Source organism: Somniosus microcephalus, unplaced genomic scaffold (assembly GCF_052327205.1).
Source record: "Somniosus microcephalus isolate GS21.2 unplaced genomic scaffold, FLI_Smic_1.0 unresolved_chr9, whole genome shotgun sequence".
NCBI classification, from domain to species: Eukaryota; Metazoa; Chordata; class Chondrichthyes; order Squaliformes; family Somniosidae; genus Somniosus; species Somniosus microcephalus.
In genome coordinates this window covers 34,973,418-34,997,491 of record NW_028225187.1, presented here as the reverse complement: position 1 = coordinate 34,997,491, position 24,074 = coordinate 34,973,418, and the positions used below count along the sequence as shown (strand labels likewise).

The 24,074-nt window shown below is 42.0% G+C and overlaps 1 protein-coding gene across 1 annotated transcript in view; it reads right to left on the bottom strand.

The window, feature by feature from the left end:
• The window catches only part of LOC147085059 (osteoclast-associated immunoglobulin-like receptor), a 100,560-nt gene that overhangs the window by 12,537 nt on the left and 63,949 nt on the right, over window positions 1–24,074 (bottom strand). Inside the window, 2 exon segments of the mRNA XM_085979415.1 lie at window positions 5,220–5,525; window positions 16,598–16,888. Coding sequence (XP_085835541.1) covers window positions 5,220–5,525; window positions 16,598–16,888 — 597 coding nt within the window.

Below are 24,074 nucleotides of genomic sequence, written 5' to 3'. Positions count from 1 at the left end.
ATAGAAACATAGAAACATAGAAGGTAGGAGCAGGAGTAGGCCATTCAGCCTCTGGAGACTGCTCCGCCATTCAATTAGATCATGGCTGATCATGCAAATTCAGTACCCTGTCCCTGCCTTCTCTCCATATCACTTGATCCCTTTAACCTTATGAAATATTTCTAACTCCTTCTTGATTATATTTAATGAATTGGCCTCAACTTACTTCTGTGGTAGAGAATTCCACAGGTTCACCACTCCCTGGGTGAAGAAATTCCTCCTCACCTCTGTCCTAAAAGGCTTAACCCTTATCCTTAGACTGTGACCCCTGGTTCTGAACACCCCGGCCATCGGGAACATCCTTCCTGCATCTAGTCTGTCCAGTCCTGTCAGAATTTTAAACGTTTCAATGAGATCCCTTCTCATTCTTCTAAACTCCAGCGAGTATAAGCTCAATCGACCCAATCTCTCCTCATACGTCATTCCTGCCATCCCAGGTATGAGTCTGGTGAATCTGCGCTGCACTCCCTCCATTGCAAGAACATCCTTTCTCAGATAAGGCGACCAAAACTACACACAATACTCAAGGTGTGGTCTCCCCAAGGCCCTGTACAACTGCAGCAAGATATCTGAAGTATGAATGTAATTCAGTTTCTGATCCAATCCACTTGAAAAGAGTCCTGGAAACAGTTTGGCTGTAAAAGCTTAGGATCAGCATTCGAAGTCAATCAGGCCTTGCAGTAAATGGAGGAGCGCCTAAGTATACCTCTTTATTTTGCACATATTATTGACCGTGGGCACAGCTCGCTTGCTGCATATAAATGGAAGTTCTTCAGTTCACCCTATTAGGCCACATTGAAGGTACACAGCCAGACACTCCTTGGTATGTGGGCTGTCTTCAGATAGTCATAGAGTCATAGAGTCATAGAGTAATACAGCACGGATAGAGGCCCTTTGGCCCATCGTGTCCGCGCCGGCCATCAAGCCCTGTCTAATCTAATCCCATATTCCAGCATTTGGCCCGTAGCCTTGTATGCCATGGCATTTCAAGTGCACATCCAAATGCTTCTTAAATGTTGTGAGGGTTTCTGCCTCCACAACCCTTTCAGGCAGTGAGTTCCAGACGACAACCAACCTCTGGGTGAAAAAGTTCTTTCTCAAATCCCCTCTCAACCTCCCGCCCTTTACCTTGAATCTATGCCCCCTAGTTATTGACCTCTCTACTAAGGGAAAAAGCTCCTCAGCATCCATCCTATCTATGCCCCTTATAATTTTGTACACCTCAATCATGTCCCCCCTCAGCCTCCTCTGCTCCAAGGAAAACAAACCCAATCTGCCCAGTCTCTCTTCATAGCTGAAGTGCTCCAGCCCTGGTAACATCCTGGTGAACCTCCTCTGCACCCTCTCTAACACGATCACATCCTTCCTGTAGTGTGGCGACCAGAACTGCACACAGTATTCCAGCTGTGGCCTAACCAGTGTTTTATACAGCTCCATCATAACCTCCTTGCTCTTATATTCAATGCCTCGGCTAATGAAGGCAAGTATCCCATATGCCTTTTTTACCACCTTATCCACCTGTTCCACCGCCTTCAGGGATCTGTGTACTTTCACACCCAGATCCCTCTGACCCTCCGTCTTGCCTAGGGTCTTTCCATTCATTGTGTATTCCTTTGCCTTGTTAGTCCCACCAAAGTGCATCACCTCACACTTTTCCGGATTAAATTCCATTTGCCACTGTTCCGCCCATCTGACCAACCCATCTATATCGTTCTGCAGACTGAGGCTAACCTCCTCGCTATTTACCACCCTACCAATTTTTGTATCATCTGCGAACTTACTGATCATACCCTTTACATTCATATCCAAGTCATTAATGTAGACCACAAACAGCAAGGGACCCAGCACCGATCCCTGTGGTACCCCACTGGCCACAGGCTTCCAGTCACAAAAACAACCTTCGACCATCACCCTCTGCCTTCTGCCACTAAGCCAGTTTTGTATCCAATGTGCCAAGGCACCCTGGATTCCATGGGCTCTTACCTTCTTGACCAGTCTCCTGTGCGGGACTTTATCAAAGGCCTTACTGAAATCCATGTACACCACATCCACTGCGTTACCCTCATCCACACACCTAGTCACCCCCTCAAAAAATTCAATCAAATTAGTCAGACATGATCTTCCCTTGACAAAGCCATGTTGACTATCCCTGATTAATCCTTGCCTCTCCAAGTGGAGACAAATTTTGTCCCTCAGAATTTTTTCCAATAATTTTCCTACCACTGATGTTAGGCTCACTGGCCTGTAGTTCCCCGGTTTTTCCCTACTTCCCTTCTTGAATAATGGTACTACATTAGCGGTTCTCCAGTCCTCTGGCACATCCCCTGTGGCCAGAGAGGTCCTGAATATATGTGTTAGAGCCCCCGCAATCTCTTCCTTTGCCTCACACAGCAGCCTGGGAAACATTTCATCTGGGCCTGGGGATTTATCCATTTTTAGGCCAGCTAAAACCGCCAATACCTCCTCCCTCTCGATGTTAATATGTTTGAGCATATCACAGTCCCCCCGCCCTATTTCTATGTCTACATCGTCCTTCTCCATAGTGAAAACAGATGCAAAAAATTCATTTAGAACACCTCCTACATCTTCCGGCTCCACACACAGATTGCCACTTTTGTCCCTAATGGGCCCTATTTTTTCCCTAGTTATCCTCTTACCCTTAACATACTTACAAAACATCTTCGGATTTTCCTTTATTTTGCTCGCCAGTGTTATTTCATGACCCCTCCTTGATCTCCTAATTTCTTTTTTAAGTATCCCCCTGCACTTTTTGTACTCCTCTAGGGCTTGCTCCGTCTTTAGCCTTTTGTATCTACCAAAAGCCCTCCTTTTTTTCCTAATCCATTCTCGTATATCCCCTGACATCCAAGGTTCCCTGTGGCTTTTGGAACCACCCTTGACCTTTACGGGAACATGTTGCCATTGTATGATCTCAATCTCCCTTCTGAAAGCCTCCCATTGCTCCGATGCGGATTTTCCTACAAGTAGCTGATCCCAGTCCATTTTGGCCAGATCCTGCCTTATCCTATTAAAATCGGCCTTCCCCCAATTTAGAACCTTTATTTCCGGCCCATCCCTGTCCTTTTCCATGACCACCTTAAATCTTACCATATTATGGTCACTATCACCAAAGTGCTCACCTACTATCACTTTTTCCACTTGGCCGGCCACATTCCCTAGAATTAGGTCCAGTACCGCCCCCTCTCTTGTAGGACTTTCTACATGCTGGCTCAAAAAGCTCTCCTGGATGCACTTTAAGAATTCTACACCCTCTGAGCATTTCACACTCTGACTATCCCAGTTAATATTGGGGAAGTTGAAATCCCCCATTATTATTACCCTATTATTTGCACATTTCCCTGAGATTTGCCTGCATATCTGTTCCTCTATCTCCCCCTGACTGTTTGGAGGCCTATAGTACACTCCCAGCAAAGTGCTTGCCCCCTTTTTGTTTTTACGCTCCACCCATATGGCCTCATTAGAGGACCCTGCTAATATATCATCCCTCCTTAATGCAGTAATTGACTCCTTAATTAATATTGCGACACCCCCTCCTCTTATACCTCCCCCTCTGTCTCGCCTGAAGATTCTGTACCCCGGAATATTGAGCTGCCAGTCTTGCCCTTCCCTCAACCATGTTTCCATGATAGCAACAATATCATACTCCCATGTGTTTATCAACACCTTCAGTTCATCCACCTTATTTGCAAGACTCCTTGCATTAAAATAGATGCCATCCAGCCTTGCCCTTATATATTTGCCCTATCTACCAAGCTGACTTGTTTTTTTCTCTATAATTGGCAGCACATCCCCCCCTATTTCAGCTCCCCTCTGTATCCCATCCCCCTGCCAAGTTAGTTTAAACCCCCCCGACAGTGCTAGCAAACCTCCCCGCAAGGATATTTGTCCCGCTCTGGTGCAGGTGCAACCCGTCCGACTTGTACAAGTCCCACCTTTCCCAAAAGCAGGCCCAGTGATCCAGGAAAGTAAAAACCTCCCCCCTATACCAACTCTTTAGCCACGCATTCATCTGCTCTATCCTCCCATTCCTATACTTACTAGCACGTGGCACTGGGAGTAATCCAGAGATTACAACCTTTGAGGTCCTGCTCTTTAATCTGTTACCTAGCTCCCTAAATTCTTGATGCAGGACCTCATCGCTCTTTTTACCTATGTCGTCGCGTTGGTTTTTAAGCCGGGCTCCTCCTCCGCTGCTGCTCTCCCCCGCTGCTGCTCTCCCCCGAACTGGTCGGGCCTCTGCCTTCGCGCCGGTTTTTAAGCCGGGCTCCTCCTCCGCTGCTGCTCTCCCCTGAACTGGTCGGCCCTCTGCCTTCGCATCGGTTTCTAAGCCGGGCTCCTCCTCCGCTGCTGCTCTCCCCCATAGTGATGGAGCAATGCAAAGGTTGAAGATGAAATCGGGAGTTACCCGGAAATTCTACGCACGTAAATAAAGAGAGTTAACTAACCGATTAGGCACATTGCAGCCTTCCAGACTCAATATCGATTTCAACAATTTCAGATCATAACCTCAACCCCTATTACTTTTTTAAAAAATGTTTTATCCACCACTTTGTTTTGGTTTTTCCCTCCCCCCCTTTCCTTTTTTTTCTCTCTCCCACATGGTAGCTGTCTCCCATTCTGCCAGCGCATTTCACTCCAAACCTAGAGCCGTCTTTTGTCTCCAGTAGTCCTATCACCATCTCGTCTCGTTTTGAATACCTCTTAATGTCTCTCCACTTCTTTTGTCCTCTCACAGCCCTGCCTTTCGATCTATTTCATTTCCTTTCCAGTTTTGAAAAAGGGTTAGACCCGAAACGTCGACTCTAATTTCTCCCCACGGATGCCTTCTGAGTTTTACCAGCATTTTCTGTTGTTATTTTGGATGTCCAGCATCTGCAGTATTTTGCTATCATATCGAGTTAACTAACCCATCCAGCGTTTATTTCGTGACCATTATTTGAGTCAAACAGGTACAGCTTCTGCAGGCTGTGCAGCACGCATGTAAAGATTAAGACAATAGATCAAAAACAGATCCCCAGTTAACTATAGCATGGAAATTAGTACATCTCAGTTCAATTTTAAATGGAATTGGTCACCTATATTAACTATATATGAGCGAACAAGACAGACATTGAGATACAAGAACACACAACCTCGTTTTGAAATGTGTTGGTCCCTACCTTTCCCCGTAATCGGGACATCTTTACTGAATGGTGAATCCATCGAGCGTCCTGCAACCTCTGTTTGATATCAACAACTGTAATTACCCACAGAGTCTACGCTTCGGGTATTTATCTTGAAGGTCACAATCCGCTCATTGCCACTCACATTACGAGACTGTACAGGATTTCCTTTCTGATCTTTGAACAAGAGAAATGTTCCCCCTCTGGAGCGAATGTCACCTTTGCAGGAAATGGCAAAATTTTCTCCGTTTGAAACAGCACCGGAATATGGGTCCATGTAGATAGTCGGCTCCGGGAGTTCATCTGTATCAAAAATACTGCATGAAATTGTGTGGCAAAAGTCTACTCAATGACATATGAGGACAATTTTATATGAGAAGAACAAAATCTGTCGCCTTGCTTCCAATGCATACATCGTTTTTTGTTATTACTTACAAGAAAAGTACAGATAGAAAGCAGGATGAACAAGAATGTGCTGATTATTCCTTTGATGCATGTTTTTATTTCAGTCTGCAGTTTTTTTGTTTTCCATATGGTAGCTGCTTACTGTACATCTCCATTCACTCTGCACAACCTGACCTTCCTTTGGCTCAATGCTTTAACTAACCACCCCATTCTCAGGCAGATATTCCATTCATTTGATTCTGTTGGCTTGTGTAACTCGGGTAAATCGGCTTTAAATGTTTGCAGGTTTATGTCATTCAGTGCACAGCAAAGAAACGTGGATGGCATCATTGTGAGAGAACGAGAGAGTGAGAGAGCGGGAAAGATACATATTACACTGAGCAGCAGCAAGTGTTCAAGATTGAAGTAAGGCCTTGGGCTGTTTATAATATTTCCGTACTATAAACATCCAATAAAACAACATTGCAACAATGAGATTTTGATGTACGAGAATTGTAAACTTGTGTGCATACAAAACGGCTGATGGACAGTGCATTGACTAGAAACCAATGAATGTTGATGTATGATAAATGTAAAGTTGTGTGGGCATGCATCGGCAGAAGGACTGTGCATTGACAGGAAACTACAACATGTTGATGTACTAGAAATGTCAACTTGTGTGGGTATGAATCGGCGGAAGGAAAATGCATTGACCGGAAGCTACCAAATAAGATCAGGCCAGATCCGGTTTGATAAAAATGAACAGTGTATAAAAAAGAAGCATTTTTATTAAGTATTGATAAAAAGAGAGTAACCTACTTGAGTGCACACATATTCTCGGTACTATTGAGACAACTCTGCTTGTGAACTGTGTTATACTCTGAGGAAATGATGCTCCATGTTTAGATTGTTTTTATGTTAAAGTAGAAAAAAATATTACGATATATAATCATAATAACACTGAAGTTTTTACTACTCGACTGAAAAACAGAAGTCTTGATAAAATCGATAGACTCCTGTAACCTGTTGATACTTCAGGCTGTCTTTATTTTCCCTGATACTCAGAGTGCAAGCAAATGAGCCCGGCATCAAGCAGAAGTGCCAGGCTCTCGGGAAACAGCCGGCAATGTTGCGGGGGGAAGGGTTAGGAGGCCGGGGATGGAGGTGCTGGCAGGCGGCCGCCAGAAAAGCGGCCTCCCCGCACCTCCACCTTAACTTGCGCCACTGCCGGCACAGTAAGGCCCCGTGAACCGGGCGTGGGTAGCGAACGGCGCAACTGCGGCGTTCGCTACCAAATGTCGCGAACGGGGCATGAATGGGGCACTGCGCACACCGATGACATCATCGGTGGCGTTGCAGCGCAAATACCTAACGCCACCATTAGCGCCCCGACTGAATATCGCCGGAGACGCAGCCAGTGGCGCTACAGCCACTGACTGCCTCTTTAGGCATTAACAGGTGGCACCACTCACCCAATTTCTCCCCCCATATGTTTTAACATTAGCGCTCGTTTTCCGGCAATGTTGATCGACCGGCACCAGCTCGGTCCCGTAAGTGCTGACTACCAGAAGGTTTCCTGCAGTTAAAAACCACACACTGAATTGAATTTGGTGCTGGTATTCGTTTTTTGACAGGCACTGTTAAATTTTAAATAGGCTGCAAATGACCAACATGCACAATGGTGCTCGTGGTATCCAGTCGAGGGCGGGAATTTGCACAGCACCCTCTGAAAATATGATTACAATTTTCTCTGAGGTAAAAACAGCATTAAGCGTAAAACAGATATGTGTTCAATTTGGGGCAACTCATTCTCATGTACCTTAAGTTATGCACTTACTGTACGACAATCAAAGCTTCTAGCACAGTGAAAAAAGCTAAATAGATTAGAAAATGGGTTACCAATTAAAAATGGGGGATTTGCGTGTTTATTGTGTGTCAGATGTAGTTTAAACTAGCCGAAAAGTATAAGAAAGGGACTTTTTTGATTTATTAGTTAGATAAACAACACAAATGCAGTCGTAAGCCCACAGCCAGTCCAGCAGCTGAGAGAGACAAAAAGTGCAATTCCGGGTCTAGGGACCAGGTCTTATTAATTGCATATCATCTTGCATTTCCTCTTGTCATACTGAAAGTGGAGGTAGTTGAGGTACTGGATGGGTTAATATTGATCAGAAGGTGGGTCTAGAATGGCTGGCTGTACTTAAAGTAGACAAGTTACGAGGCCCTGATGGGGTGTAACCTAGGATGCTGAGGGAAGTACAGATGGTAATTGTGTAGGTACTGGTCATAATTGTAAAATCCTCATTAGCTTTGGGGTGGTGCCAGAGGGTTGGAGAATTGAACATGCAAAAGAGTTTGTAAGGATAATCCCAGCAAATACAGGCCAGTAAGTTTTACCTCGGTGGTGGGGAAAGTTTAAGAAATGATCATCAGCAACAAAATTAACAGTCAGTTAGACAAGTGTGGATTAAGTGAGGCAAGGCAGCATGGATTTGCTGAAGGCAAGTCGTGCTTAACTGACTTGATTGAGTTTTTGATGAGGTAACAGAGAGGGTTGATTAGGGCAATGTGGTTGATGTGGTATACATGGACCTCCAAAAGGCATTTGCTAACGTTCCACATAATACGCTTGCCAACAAAGTTGAAGCCCATGGAAAATAGTGGACAGTGGCAGCATGGACACGAAATGGCTAAGTGCCAGGAAACATAGAGTAGTGGTGAACAGTTGTCTCCGTGGTGGAGGGAGGTATACACTGGTGCTCCCCAGGATTTTGGTGCAAGGACCACAGCTTCTCTTGATTTATATTAATGATTAGGACTTGTGTACAGGGCACAATTTCAAAATTTGCAGATGACACAAAACCTGTAAGTATAGTGAACAGTGAGGAGGAAACCGATTGACTTCAAGAGGACATAGACAGGCTGGCGGAATGGACGGACATGTGGCAGATGAAATTTAACACAGCAAAGTGTGAACTGATACATTCTAGTGTGAACAAAAGGGTACAATTCTAAATTGTGTGCAGGAACAGAGAGACCTGGGCCCTGAAGTTTAGGAAGAATGTGAAGGCCTCAGAGAGGGTGCAGGATAGAGTTGCAAGAAAGGTTCCAGGGATGAGGGATTTCAATTACGTTGATAGACTGGAGAAGCTGGTGTTGTTCTGCTTAGAGCAGGGAACTTTTGAGCGGAAATTTGACAGAGGTGTTCAAAATCACGAGAGGTCTAGAAAGAGTAGATAGAGAGAAACTGTTCCCATTGGTGAAATGCTCGAGAACCAGATTTAAGGTGATTGACAGATGAATCAGAGGCGAAATGAGGAAAAACATTTTTACGACGCGACTGGTTAAGATCTGAAAAGCACTGCCTGAAAGGGTGGTGGAAGCAGACTCAAAATGGCTTTCAAAAAGACGTGGCTTTCAAAATGGAATTGGATAAGTAACTGAAAGGAAAAAAGATGGCAGGGCTACGGGGAAAGGGCGGGATGAGGGGGAATAGATTAAATGCTCTTGAAGGGAGCTGGCACGGGCTCAACGGACCATATGACCTCTGTCTGTGCTGTAACCATTCTAAGGTTCTATTGTGAAATAATATAACCTTGTAGAACAGTTATATAAAATGATGTTATTAGTGAATTTAACCCTGAAAATGTGATGCAATGCATTTTGGGAGGAATAACAAGGCAAGGGAATACACGTTGAATGGTAGGATCCTAGGAAGAACAGGAGATCAGAGGGACCTTGGTGTGCATGTATATATATCCCTGAAGGCAGCAGGACAGGTCGATAAGTTGGTTAAAAAAGCATATGGGATACTTGCCTTCATTAGCCGAGGCATAGAATATAAGAGCAGGGAGATTATGATGGAGCTGTACAAAACGCTAGTTAGGCCACAGCTGGAATACTGTGTGCAGATCTGGTCGCCAAACAATAGGATGATGCGAAGAGACTTCAAGGGGCTCTCGAAAGGATCAGTGAGTGGGCGAGAACATGGTCGATGGAATATAATGTGGATCAATGTGAAGTTATCCATTTTGGAAGAAAAAACAGAAAGGCAAATTGTTTCCTAAAAGGTGAAAGATTGGGAATGCAGATGCTCAAAGGGACCTGGGTGTCCTTGTACATGAGTCACTGAAAGTGAATGTGCAGGTGCAGCAAGCCATTAGGAAGCCAAATGTCATGCTGGCCTTCATTAAAAGAGGATTTGTGTACAGGAGTAAAGACGGTCCTACTCCAATTATATAGGGCTTTGGTGAGGCCACAACTGGAGTACTGTGTACAATTTATTCCTCCTTGCCTAAGGAAGGTTGTACTTGCCACAGAGGGAGTGCAAAAAGGTTCAAGAGTTGATTCCTGAGATGGCAGGTCCGTCGTATGAAAGCAGATTTAATAAACTAGGCCTGTATTCTCTTGATTTCAGAAGAATGAGAGGGGATCTCATTGAAGCATACAAAATTATTACAGGGCTTGATAGAGTGGATGCTCGGAGAATGTTTCCCTTCGCTTTGGATTCAAGACCCCAGGGGCCGCAGCCTCAGCCCATTCAGGACTGAGATGAAAAGACATTTCTTCACACAGAAGTTGGTGAATATTTGGAATTCTCTACACCAGAGGGCTGTGGAGGCTCAGTCATTGGGTATATTCAAGACAGAAGTCGATAGATTTCTGACTAGTAAGGGCATCAAGGGATATGGCGATAGGGCCGGTGAATGTAGCTGAGGCAGAAGATCAGTCATGATCTCATTGAATGGTGGCACAGGCTCGAAGGGCCAAATGGCCTACTCCAGCAATTATTTCTAATGTCCATATGTTCTAACATTGCAGACGGCACACAGTGAGGGAACTGGGGGCACATAGGAAGGAATTAACACCATTAACTTGTTTTGCGGTGCAGTCAATGTCAGTTAACCCATGAATTGGATTCCCCGTGGCATTGTCGGTATTGGCCACTCTTCTAAATAGGAATGTGAGTTATGTGAGGCAAATGGCAGATATTATTAAGTGATGTAGGTGAAGATATAATGCATCAGATTAAACTGATAAAACTGATAAATATTGAAAAGTTCCACTCTATGTCGAAAGTCGTGTTGGGCACTGAACGAAATGTTATTACTTAAGTGGAAGATAATCATGTAAAATAATTTTTGGTCATGAATAACTATGCTTTAAGGTCGGATCTTGTTCAATTGCAAACACTTACAGATAGGTTGAAAAAGAACTATTCAGCCTATCCCACTTCTCAACTCTTTGTCCGTAGCACTGAATGTTACGGCACTTCAAGTGCATATCCAAGTAATTTTTAATTGTGCTGAGGGTTCTTGCCTCTACCACCCTTTCAGGTAGTGGGTGTCAGACCCACAACACCCCATGGGTGAAAAAATTTCTCCTCAACTCTCTTCTAATCCTTCTAGCAATTAGTTTAATTCCATGTCCCCTGGTTATTGAACACTCTGTTAAGGGTTTAGGTCCTTCCTATCCACTCTATATAGGCTCCTCATAATTTTATACACCTCAATTAATTCATCCTTCAGCCTCCTCTGTTCCAAAGAAAGCAACACCAGCCTATCCAATCGTGCTAATCTCTTTGACGCAATGTCATATTGTCTTCATCCTAGAATCGCAGTCGGGCCTAGTCCCATTATGATCATGTGAAGCGCCTTGGGGTGTTATACTGCTTTAAAGGTGCTATATAATTGCAAGATGCTGTAGGTAGGCATCTTGCTTTTCCTTATGACGCCTTCGACTTTCGGCTGCAAGTGTGAAACCAAAGGAAGGCCACCTTGTTTGGGGATGAAAGTGAACATTCGTTGACATCTGAAAATCAAGCTGCTACAGGAAGGACTGAAAACCTTGGCAACAGCAGGAACTAGGGGAGTCCTCACACGGTTCCTGAGATGCCTTGGTCACTGAATGTGATGTGAGAAGAATCATTTGGGACCGGCCAGTCTAAACAGTAAAAGGGAACTTTGAAAGTTGTGGCAACTGGGTTGAGTTTGCTCTGAAACAGAAACGATAATGATTGGAATCTCTTGGCAATGGCCTCGGATCTTAGTTAGATGCACTGACTACCATTAGCCACAATTCAGTTGTTCTGTGACGAAGTTCAGTTTTATCATGCATTGTCAATGAGAGCAGATAAAGTATCATCACACAGGAACACATGGGGCCCAGTAGGCGAGGCTCCGATTCCACGTACAATTCTTAGATAAATTGCACAGAAGTTACAAGGAAACAGGTCATTCGGCAAAGTCAGTCTCTGACTGTGTTGGCCCGTCACCTGAGCAAATACTTAGAATCACATTTCCACAATCCTGTTCGCAAATACATTCATCAACATTTCATATAAAGTAACAATGACTGATGATGAGATTTGTTCCTCAACCATTATCCTTGATAGTGAATTCCATATCTTCACATCTCTCAGTTTAAAGAGGTTTTTCTCGCTCTCTTACATTTAGAGTTGTACTTCTGACCCCTTCGTTATTAATCATATCTATTGGGAACATTTTGCTTCTATCAGCCTTTCTTTCATATTTATATAATTGTAAACATTGCACCAAATCGCTCCGTAATGTTCATTAATAAATGAAGTCTCAATATTTCAAGGATTTTTTGTTGTTCATATTTGTATTTCATCATACCAGGCAATATCCTAGTAAATCTGCATTGTACCATCTCTGAAGTATGAATGTAATTCAATTTCTGAGCCAATCCACTTGAAAGGTGTACTGGAAAATGTTTGGCTGCAAAACTTTAGGATCAGCATTCGAAGTCAATCAGGCCTTGCAGTAAATGGAGGAGCGCCTAAGTATACCTATTTATTTTGCACACTTTATTGATCTTGGGCACAGCTCGCTTGCTGGAGTCAAATGGAAGATCTTCTGTTCACCCCATTAGGCCGCATTGAAGGTACACAGCCAGACACTCCCTGGTATGCGGGCTGTCTTCAGATAGTGATGGACCAATGTAAAGTGGGTGGAAGGTGAAATCGGGAGTTACCTGGGAATTCTACGCATATATAGAAAGAAAGCGAACTAATTCAAGAAAGTGTTGGATATATTTCTTAAGGCTAATGGGATCAAGGGATATGGGGAGAATGCAGGGACAGGGTACTGAATTTGAATGATCAGCCATGATCTCATTAAATGGTGGAACAGGCTCGAGGAGCCGATTGGCCTACTCCTGCTCCTATCCTCTATGTTTCTATGTTTTTATAACTCATCCAGCGTTTACTTCGTGACCATTATTTTTGGAAAACAGGTGGGGGGTTTATCTTCTGCAGGCTATGCAGCAAAAAATGGAAAGATTAAGACATTGGCCCAGAAATTCGGGACGGGGGCTTCCCACGGGTGCAAGCCCCCGACCTGCACTTAACCTGTGCGCCAGCCGTTGAGCTGTGGGCCCGCGTGGGATTCTGAACCTGGGCCTCCTCCAACTTCGGCACGTGGTGCTTGCGTATCCCAGGGGCGCAGTTAGTTCGATGCATCCCCTGGTATCACAGGGGCCATGGAGAGTGAATGGCAGCAGGGAATGATCCATTCATTAGTTTGACAGGCCTGTCAAACCTATAAATAATATAAGCCCCAAAACATCAATAAATCTTCAAATCAATTTTTAAAAATCACATTCTTTTATATAAACTATAAATTACATGAAATAACTATTTTAAACAATATTTTTCATTTTTGAAAAAAATAACATTATTTTCTAACGGGGCTAAAAATAAACTTACCTTTCTTTAAAGTATTTAAAAATAATAAACCTGTGGAAAAAATGTTTTAATTTTAATCAATTCACCATTTTCCTTGTGAAAAGCAGGCCTTGCGACTGCTATTTACATGTCAAACTGCTGGAGACTTACCTTCCCGGGAAAACCTGCAAAATAATGGTAAGTTCGATGCGCACGCGCAGCCTCTCGCGTGCACGCGTTCGACTTCTGAACCCCATCTTTCAGGGGAACGGAAGTGACGGTTTCCCGCGCATACGCAGTGCATGCACGAAACTGGCACTTCCTTTGGGCTTACGGGTGAGTACCCAGTGCGTTCTCACCCGTGGAGACCCGAATTAATGGGCCTTATGAAACCGATCCCCATTCATCTATTACACGGAAATTGGTACATCTCAGTCCGATTTGAAAGGGAACTGGTCACCTATTTAAACAATATATGAGCGAACGAGACAGACATTGAGATACAAGAACATACAACGTCGTATTGAAATGTGTTGGTCCCTACCTTTCTCCGTAATTAGGACATCTTTACTGAATGGTGAATCCCTCGAACGTCCTGCAACCTCTGTTTGATATCGACAACTGTAATTTCCGACAAAGCCTTCGCTTCGGGTAATTATGTTGATGGTCACATTCCGCTCATCGCCACTCACTTTACGAGACTGTACAGGGTTCCTCTTGTGATCTTTGAACAAGAGAAATGTTCCTCCTCTGGAGCGAATCTCACCTTTGCAGGAAATGGCAACATTTTCCCCTTTTGAAACTGCACCGGAATCTGGGTCCATGTAGATAGTCGGCTCCGGGAGTTCATCTGTATTAAAAATACTGTATGAAATGGTGTGTCAGAAGTCTACTCAATGATATATGAGGACACTTTTATAAAAAACAGAATCTGTCGCCTTGCTTGCAATGCATACATGGTATTTGTTATTACTTACAAGAGGACAGATAGAAAACAGGATGAACGAGAATGTGCTGATTATTTCTTTTATGCAAGGCATTTATTTCAGTCTGTTTTTTTTCTGTTTTCTATAATGACCATTGTGTAGCCGCTTACTGTACATCTCCATTCAATCTGTACAACCCGACCATCCTTTGGCTCAATGCTTTAAATGACCCTCCCATTCTGAGGCAGATATTCCATTTATCTACAAGCCCACTGACTCCCACAGCTACCTGGACGACACTTCCTCCCACCCCGCCTCCTGTAAGGACTCTATTCCATTCTCCCAGTTTCTCCGTCTCCGCCACATCTGCTCTGATGATGCCACCTTCCACACAAGTGCTTCCAACATGTCTTCCTTTTTCCTCAACCAAGGATTCCCCTCTACCGTGGTTGACATAGCCCTCGACCGTGTCCATTCTATATCCCGCACTTCTGCCTTCACCCCTGCCCCTCCCACCTGGAACCAGGATAGGGATCCCCTTGTCCTCACCTTTCACCCCACCACCCTCCACATTCAACGGATCATCCTCCACCATTTCTGCCACTTCCAAAGTGATGCCACCACCAAATGCATCTTCCCCTCCCCTCCCCTTTTATCATTCCATAGGGACGACACCCTCCGAGACACCCTAGTCTACTTCTCTATCACCACCAACACCCCTTCCCCTTCGCCCGGCACCTTCCCATGCAAGCGCAGGAGATGCAACACCTTCCCTTACTCCTCACCCCTTCCCACTCTCCAAGGCCCTAAACACCCCTTCCAGGTGAAACAGCGATTTACTTGTACTTCTTGCAATCTAGTATACGGTATTTGCTGCTCACGATGTGGTCTCCTCTACATTGTGGAGACCAAATGCAGATTGAGTGACTTTTGCGGAACACCTCCGTTCAGTCCTGAAGGATGACCCCTGTTGTATCCATGTGTTAATGGAGACACGGAAGGCAGGAGTTGGTTTTCACAGGTGTTTACTGAACAAAGTCTGGAGGTGAACTAACAGATACAAGACAATGTACAGGCTTATATAGCCCAAGTGGCCATTACCGGCATTACAGTACACAGGGGGCTCTTAAAGGCACATACACCACAATTCCGAGCTTCCAGTCGCCTGTCATTTTAATTCACTGCTCCATTCCCACTCAGACCTCACTGTACACGGGCTCTTGCATTGTTCCACGGAAGCTCACTGTAAACTCGAGGAACAGCACCTCATCTTCCGATTAGGCACTTTACAGCCTTCCGGACTCAATATCGAGTTCATCAATTTCAGATCATAACTTCGGCCCCTATTACATTTTTACTGATTTTTTATCCACACCTTTGTTTTGACCCTTTTCACGCTCCTTTTTCTCTCTCCCACATGGCAGCTGTCTCCCATTCTGCCTGCGCATTTCACGCCTAAACTAGAGCCGTCCTTTGTCTCCACTAGTCCTACCACCATCTCGTCTCGTTTTGAATACCTCTTAATGTCTCTTCACTTCTCTTTTGTTCTCTCCCAGCCTGGCCTTTAAATCTATTTCTTTTCCTGTGCTTCTCCAGTCTTGACAAAGGGTTTTGACCCGAAACGTTGACTCTATTTTCTCTCCACGGATGTTGTCTGGCCTGCTGAGTTTTTCCAGCATTTTCTGTTGGTATTCCATTTATCAGATTCTGTTGGCTTCTGGAACTCGGGTAAATCGGCTTTAAATGTTTGCAGTTTTATTTCATTCAGTGCACAGCAAAGAAACGTGGATGGCATCATTGGAGAGAGAACGAGAGCGTGAGAGAGCGGGAAAGATACATATTTCACTCAGCAGCAGCAAGTGTTCAAGATTGAAGTAAGGCCTTGGGCTGTTTATACTATTTTCTGCATCGGCAGAAGGACTGTGAATTGAGCGGAAACTACAACATGCTGATGTACTAGAATTGTCAACTTGTGTGGGTATGAATCGGCTGAAGGAAAATGCATTGACTGGAGGCTACCAAATACGATCAGGCCACATCCGGTTTGATAAAAATTAACATGGTATAAAAAAGCTTTTTTACTATGTCTTTATAAAAAGAGAGTAATGATGTTAATAGTGGATGTGCTAAACTTGTTAATAGAAAAAAAATCGTGCGTGAATCATAAGTGGAGTTATTGTCACCGGAATACCCTGTGCTGTGACGCTAACCATTAAGAAATCCGCTCAGACCATGTAAAGAGGTTGGGTTTGAAAACTAGCACCCAAGATCCAATGTAACTGCAGCCCAAGTGTCCTTCTGTTCCACTGGATCGTTTGATTGCTGAGTAAGTACAATTTTTTCTAATCCCATTGGGAGAATAGGTTTTGTTAACATACCTTGAATAATTATCTGAATAGTGTTGCTCGGTCTTGAAGATCTCCATTGTTCATTCTCTGTGTGTAGACATACACATGAGTAACTATTTTGACAGCCATGATCTGCGATGAATTCATAAGAGGTATAACATTGTCCTTCAGGAGCGTCCAGTTCCGTGAATAAACCTTGCCTTCGGTAATAACGGTTCATTGTGAGGGGACACTGACAGCGACAAGTCATAGTTATTGTCTCTCCATCTAAAATGACTTCATATGGTGGATTCACAGTAACGATTGGCTTCGATAAATCATCTGAGGAAAGCACAGTCAAAAGAGTTTAAACACCGAAAAGCTTCAATCAATTAACATCAATATCACTGCAATAACCTAATTTCAGCCTGCCCTTTACCAATGTATGCCCCCGCACTGAAATGGTAAACGAGTTCTCCGCTTTCTAGATCATTGGAATTAATGTGCAGTTTTTTAATTACTGGAACAGTAACATGATGTTTCAAACAACATAACAGGAAAGTGCAACTGCTGTCATTTTAGAAACTGGTAAATTAGGTGGATTTGCGCCTCCCATTAGTGGCCACAGGGGCAGGCGAGGCTGTTTTTACTGCACCCCGCTCCCCAGTGGTCTAGCAGTGCCCCGATACGTGCGGCGCTAGGTCCCTCTCTATTAATCAGGGGAGGAGTCTTGCAATGAGGCAGCGGTATGCTCCAACGTGCGTGGCGCTGTTGCACGTATCCCGCCAATCATCAGTTATGGCAGCCCAAGAAGGGTGTGGGGCACTTCCAGTCACTCTTCACATTCTGCTTGGGACACTACTAATGAATTTCCAGCGGAGGGGCGTTAACATTTTCGGGGCGCTAAAATTAGCGGCAACGAATTTGGCATCCCGAAAGGGTCGCCAACCAATTGATCCACCCAAATACTGAATATCAGGCGCTGCGTATAACGGATGGCTGATCCGATGCTGCCCGTTTTGCGCCCTGCCCAAGATGAATGTCGAGCCCTATATAATAATAGTGATGGACAGTGTTAATAAATACAATTTTACAAAATGCGTACAAGCCGTGATCGCTTTTCAATTAAGTGCAATTTTTTGGGGGGAATATCAGAATTTAAGAAACAATTGCGGGATGTTGCACAACACTTCCTGCATTAGATCGGTGTGCCCTGGAGTTAAACGAAATCCCAACTATGAAATATTAATTTCTGCCAGCTGATGGCTATATTAATGAATTGACTATTCATTTTAATGTCGCATACTTACATATTATTTTCTGTCCGAACAACGCCTGGAAATGAACTGAAAGAGAAAAAAATTAATCGTTGAAAAGTTTTTGCCTATCAATATCCGGTTGACTTGTCGCATTAACCAAATGCTCCCAGAGCTCACATGTTATCACTTCCGAAATTGCCATCAGATTTTCTTTCCCAGAATTAGGTGTACCTTTGTAATTCAGTACAGGTAAGGCACAAAATGCAAATTGATTCAAAATTATCAAACAATAACAAACATAATTATTTTACTGAATAATTAAACAGATCGTATACACCGAGAAAAACATTTTGAAATGTCACTTTGTGTTTCGTCGTGGGTATAAATGTTAATACATTTTGTTCTAGACTGTTGCAAAAATAGATAGTTGCAAAGAAAGAAAAAGATAGGAAGAAATAGAGAATGAGCACAAGAAAGAAACAAACAAAGGAAGAGAGAAAAATAAATTAAAAAGAAATAAATAACGAAAGAGATAGAAACAAAGAAAGAATGAATGAAAGAATGCAGGAATGAAAGAATGAAAGAATGAAAGAAAGAATGAAAGTCAGTTAAATAAGGAGATTGATGCATACATCGAGATAGTCATATAGACAGAAAGAGGGAACCAAAGAAAGGAAGAGCAAATAAGAAAGAAAGAAGGATATAAAGAAGAAAAAAGAAAGAAAGAGCAAATAAGAAAGAAAGAAGGATATAAAGAAGAAAAAAGAAAGAAAGAAGAAGATGGTAAGAAAGGACAGAAAGAAAAAAGAAAGAAGAAGGAAAGAATGAAAAAAGATAGAAAGAAAAAAGAAAGAAAGAAACAAGGAAAGAGTGAATGACCGACAGAAAAAAAGATGGAAAGTAGGAAAGAAAGTAAACAAAAGAGAGAAAGAAAGAAAGAAAGAAAGAAAGAAAGTCAGCTGGAGAAAAGGAAAACACTTGGAATGCTGGAAATCTGAAAAACAAACAGAAAATGAGGGAAAAACTGAACAGGCCAGGCAGTATATCTGTAGATTGAAATAGAGTTCACGTTATTGCTGACCTGTCAGCACATAAAACTACTACAAACACTTTCTGAACATGAATTTGACCTGTTACACCAGTGTGTGTATATATATATATATATATATATATATATAGATATAATATATTGAGTTATGAGGAGAGATTAGGCAATTTTGGGGAGCCCAATATCAGCCACAATCTTATTGAATGGCGGGGCAGGCTCGAGGGGCCAAGTGGAGAAAGAGAGAGAGAGAGAAAGAGAGAAAGAAAGATCTTCTGGCAGATAGAGATTTGGGAGGGCAGAGTATCCGAAAGTGAAGAGATGAAAGGTGGCAGAACAACAGGAGGGCGCGGTCATGGAGGGATAGCGAGAGGGATAGCCATGATAAAAATTGGCCCTTAGTGTTAGGAGGGATTAAATACATGGGGTTATGGGGTTACAGGGATAGGGCTTGGGTGGGATGGCTGTTGGTGTAGGGACCGGGTGCTGGGGTTTGGATGATCAGCCATGATCTCATTGAATGGTGGAGCAGGCTCGAAGGGCCGAATGGCCTACTCCTGCTCCTATCTTCTATGTTTCTATGTTTCTATGTTTCTATGTCTATGTTTCTATGTTTAAAAGTAAAGGGGGAGAAAAAGTGGGAAAATAAATGAACGGCTCGGGTCCGGACTGCCAGTCAAAGAGCTCATGGGAATAGACACAGGGGAACAACCTGTGGAATAGTGGAAAAGGTGATAGATGCACACATCGATATAGACACAGAGCAATAAATAAACAGAGAGATAGAGAGAGAAAGAGAGAGAGAGAGAAAGAGAAAGAAAGATTGAAAGAAAGTAAGAAAGAAAGATAGAGAGGAAGAGAAATAGAGAGACGGAAAGAAAAAGGTAAGAAAGACAGAAAGAATCAAAGAAAGAAAGATAGTCAGGTAGACAAAGAGATTGATGTGTACATCGAGATAGACACATAAACAGAAAGAAAGAAAGACAGAAAGAGAGAACGAGCAACAGAGAGAGAAAGAAGGATATAAAGGAACAAAAGAAAGAAAGAAGGAGAAGGTAAGACAGAAAGACAGAAAGAAAAAAGAAAGCAAGCAGGAAAGAATGAAAGAAAGAATGAAACAAGATAGAAAGAAAATAACAAGAAACAAGGAAAGAGGGAATGATCGACAGAAAAAAGAGGGAAAGAGGAAAGTAAAACTAAGAAGAAGAAACAAAGAAAGAAAGAAAGAAAAACATTGTCAGGGAGATAAAGAGATTGACGGACACATCGAGATAATCACGTAAACAGAAAGATAGATGGAAAGATAGTCAGGGGGATAAAGAGATTGACGGATACATCGAGATAATCACGAAAACAGGAAGAATGATAGAAAGATAGTCAGGGGGATAAAGAGATTGACGGATACATCGAGATAATCACATAAACAGAAAGATAGGTAGAAAGATAGTCAGGGGGATAAAGAGATTGACAGATACATCGAGATAATCACATAAACAAAAAGAATGATAGAAAGAAAGTCAGGGGGATAAAGAGATTGACGGATACATCGAGATAATCATGTAAACAGAAAGAATGATAGAAAGATAGTCAGGGGGATAAAGAGATTGATGGATACATCGAGATAATCATGTAAACAGAAAGAATGATAGAAAGATAGTCAGGGGATAAAGAGATTGACGGATACATCGAGATAATCATGTCAACAGAAAGAATGATAGAAAGATAGTCAGGGGATAAAGAGATTGACGGATACATCGAGATAATCATGTAAACAGAAAGAATGATAGTAAGATAGTCAGGGGGATAAAGAGATTGATGGATACATCGAGATGATCACATAAACAGAAAGAATGATAGAAAGATAGTCAGGGAGATAAAGAGATTGATGGATACATCAAGATAATCACGTAAACAGAAAGAATGATAGAAAGATAGTCAGGGGGATAAAGAGATTGACGGATACATCGAGATAATCACGTAAACAGAAAGAATGATAGAAAGATAGTCAGGGGGATAAAGAGATTGACGGATACATCGAGAAAATCATGTAAACAGAAAGAATGATAGAAAGATAGTCAGGGGGATAAAGAGATTGATGGATACATCGAGATAATCATGTAAACAGAAAGAATGATAGAAAGATAGTCAGGGGGATAAAGAGATTGATGGATACATCGAGATAATCATGTAAACAGAAAGAATGATAGAAAGACAGTCAGGGGGATAAAGAGATTGATGGATACATCGAGATAATCACGTAAACTGAATGAATGATAGAAAGATAGTCAGGGGATAAAGAGATTGATGGATACATCGAGATAATCACGTAAACAGAAAGAATGACAGAAAGATAGTCAGGGTGATAAAGAGATTGATGGATACATCGAGATAATCATGTAAACAGAAAGAATGACAGAAAAATAGTCAGGGTGATAAAGAGATTGATGGATACATCGAGATAATCATGTAAACAGAAAGAATGATAGAAAGATAGTCAGGGGTATTAAAAGAGATTGATGGATACATCGAGAGAATCACGTAAACAGAAAGAATGATAGAAAGATACATCGAGATAATCATGTAAACAGAAAGAATGACAGAAAGATATTCAGGGGATAAAGAGATTGACGGATACATCGAGATAATCACATAAAGAGAAAGAATGATAGAAAGGTAGTCAGGGGGATAAAGAGATTGACGGATACATCGAGATAATCATGTAAACAGAAAGAATGATAGAAAGATACATCGAGATAATCATGTAAACAGAAAGAATGATAGAACGACAGTCAGGGAGATAAAGAGATTGATGGATACATCGAGATAATCACATAAAGAGAAAGAATGATAGAAAGGTAGTCAGGGGGATAAAGAGATTGACGGATACATCGAGATAATCATGTAAACAGAAAGAATGATAGAAAGATAGTCAGGGGGATAAAGAGATTGACGGATACATCGAGATAATCATGTAAACAGAAAGAATGACAGAAAGATAATCAGGGGATAAAGAGATTGATGGATACATCGAGATAATCACGTAAACAGAAAGAATGATAGAAATGATAGTCAGGGGGATAAAGAGATTGACGGATACATCGAGATAATCAGGTAAACAGAAAGAATGATAGAAAGATCGTCAGCGGGATAAAGAGATTGACGGATACATCGAGATAATCATGCAAACAGAAAGAATGATAGAAAGACAGTTAGGGGGATAAAGAGACTAACGGATACATCGAGATAATCACATAAAGAGAAAGAATGATAGAAAGATAGTCAGGGGGATAAAGAGATTGACGGATACATCGAGATAATCATGTAAACAGAAAGAATGATAGAAAGATAGTCAGGGGGATAAAGAGATTGATGGATACATCGAGAAAATCACATAAACAGAAAGAATGATAGAAAGATAGTCAGGGGGATAAAGAGATTGATGGATACATCGAGATAATCACCTAAACAGAAGGAATGATAGAAAGATAGTCAGGGGATAAAGAGATTGACGGATACATCGAGATAATCATGTCAACAGAAAGAATGATAGAAAGATAGTCAGGGGGATAAAGAGATTGATGGATACATCGAGATAATCACGTAAACAGGAAGAATGATAGAAAGATAGTCAGGGGATAAAGAGATTGATGGATACATCGAGATAATCACGTAAACAGAAAGAATGATAGAAAGATAGTCAGGGGGATAAAGAGATTGACGGATACATCGAGATAATCACGTAAACAGAAAGAATGATAGAAAGATAGTCAGGGGGATAAAGAGATTGACGGATACATCGAGGTAATCACATAAACAGAAAGAATGATAGAAAGAAAGTCAGGGGGATAAAGAGATTGACGGATACATCGAGATAATCATGTAAACAGAAAGAATGATAGAAAGATAGTCAGGGGGATAAAGAGATTGACGGATACATCGAGGTAATCACATAAACAGAAAGAATGATAGAAAGAAAGTCAGGGGGATAAAGAGATTGACGGATACATCGAGATAATCATGTAAACAGAAAGAATGATAGAAAGATAGTCAGGGGATAAAGAGATTGACGGATACATCGAGATAATCAGGTAAACAGAAAGAATGATAGAAAGATAGTCAGGGGGATAAAGAGATTGATGGATACATCGAGATAATCACGTAAACAGAAAGAATGATAGAAAGATAGTCAGGGGGATAAAGAGATTGACGGATACATCGAGATAATCACGTAAACAGAAAGAATGATAGAAAGATCGTCAGCGGGATAAAGAGATTGACGGATACATCGAGATAATCATGCAAACAGAAAGAATGATAGAAAGATAGTCAGGGGGATAAAGAGATTGATGGATACATCGAGATAATCACATAAACAGAAAGAATGATAGAAAGATAGTGAGGGGGATAAAGAGATTGATGGATACATCGAGATAATCACATAAACAGAAAGAATGATAGAAAGATAGTCAGGAGGATAAAGAGATTGATGCATACATCGAGATAATCACATAAACAGAAAGAATGTTAGAAAGATAGTCAGGGGGATAAAGAGATTAACGGATACATCGGGGTAATCACGTAAACAGAAATAATGATAGAAAGATAGTCAGGGGGATAAAGAGATTGATGGATACATCGAGATAATCACGTAAACAGAAGGATTGATAGAAAGAAAGTCAGGGGGATAAAGAGATTGACTGATACATCGAGATTATCATGTCAACAGAAAGAATGATAGAAAGATAGTCAGGGGGATAAAGAGATTGATGGATACATCGAGATAATCACGGAGACAGAAAGAATGATAGAAAGATAGTCAGGGGGATAAAGAGATTGATGGATACATCGAGATAATCATGTAAACAGAAAGAATGATAGAAAGATAGTCAGGGGGATAAAGAGATTGACGGATACATCGAGATAACCATGTAAACTGAAAGAATGATAGAAAGATGGTCCGGGGATATAAAGAGATTGATGGATACATCGAGATAATCATGTAAACTGAAAGAATGATAGAAAGATGGTCAGGGGATAAAGAGATTGATGGATACATCGAGATAATCATGCAAACAGAAAGAATGATAGAAAGATAGTCAGGGGGATAAAGAGATTGATGGATACATCGAGATAATCACATAAACAGAAGGAATGATAGAAAGATAGTCAGGGAGATAAAGAGATTGATGGATACATCGAGATAATCATGTAAACAGAAAGAATG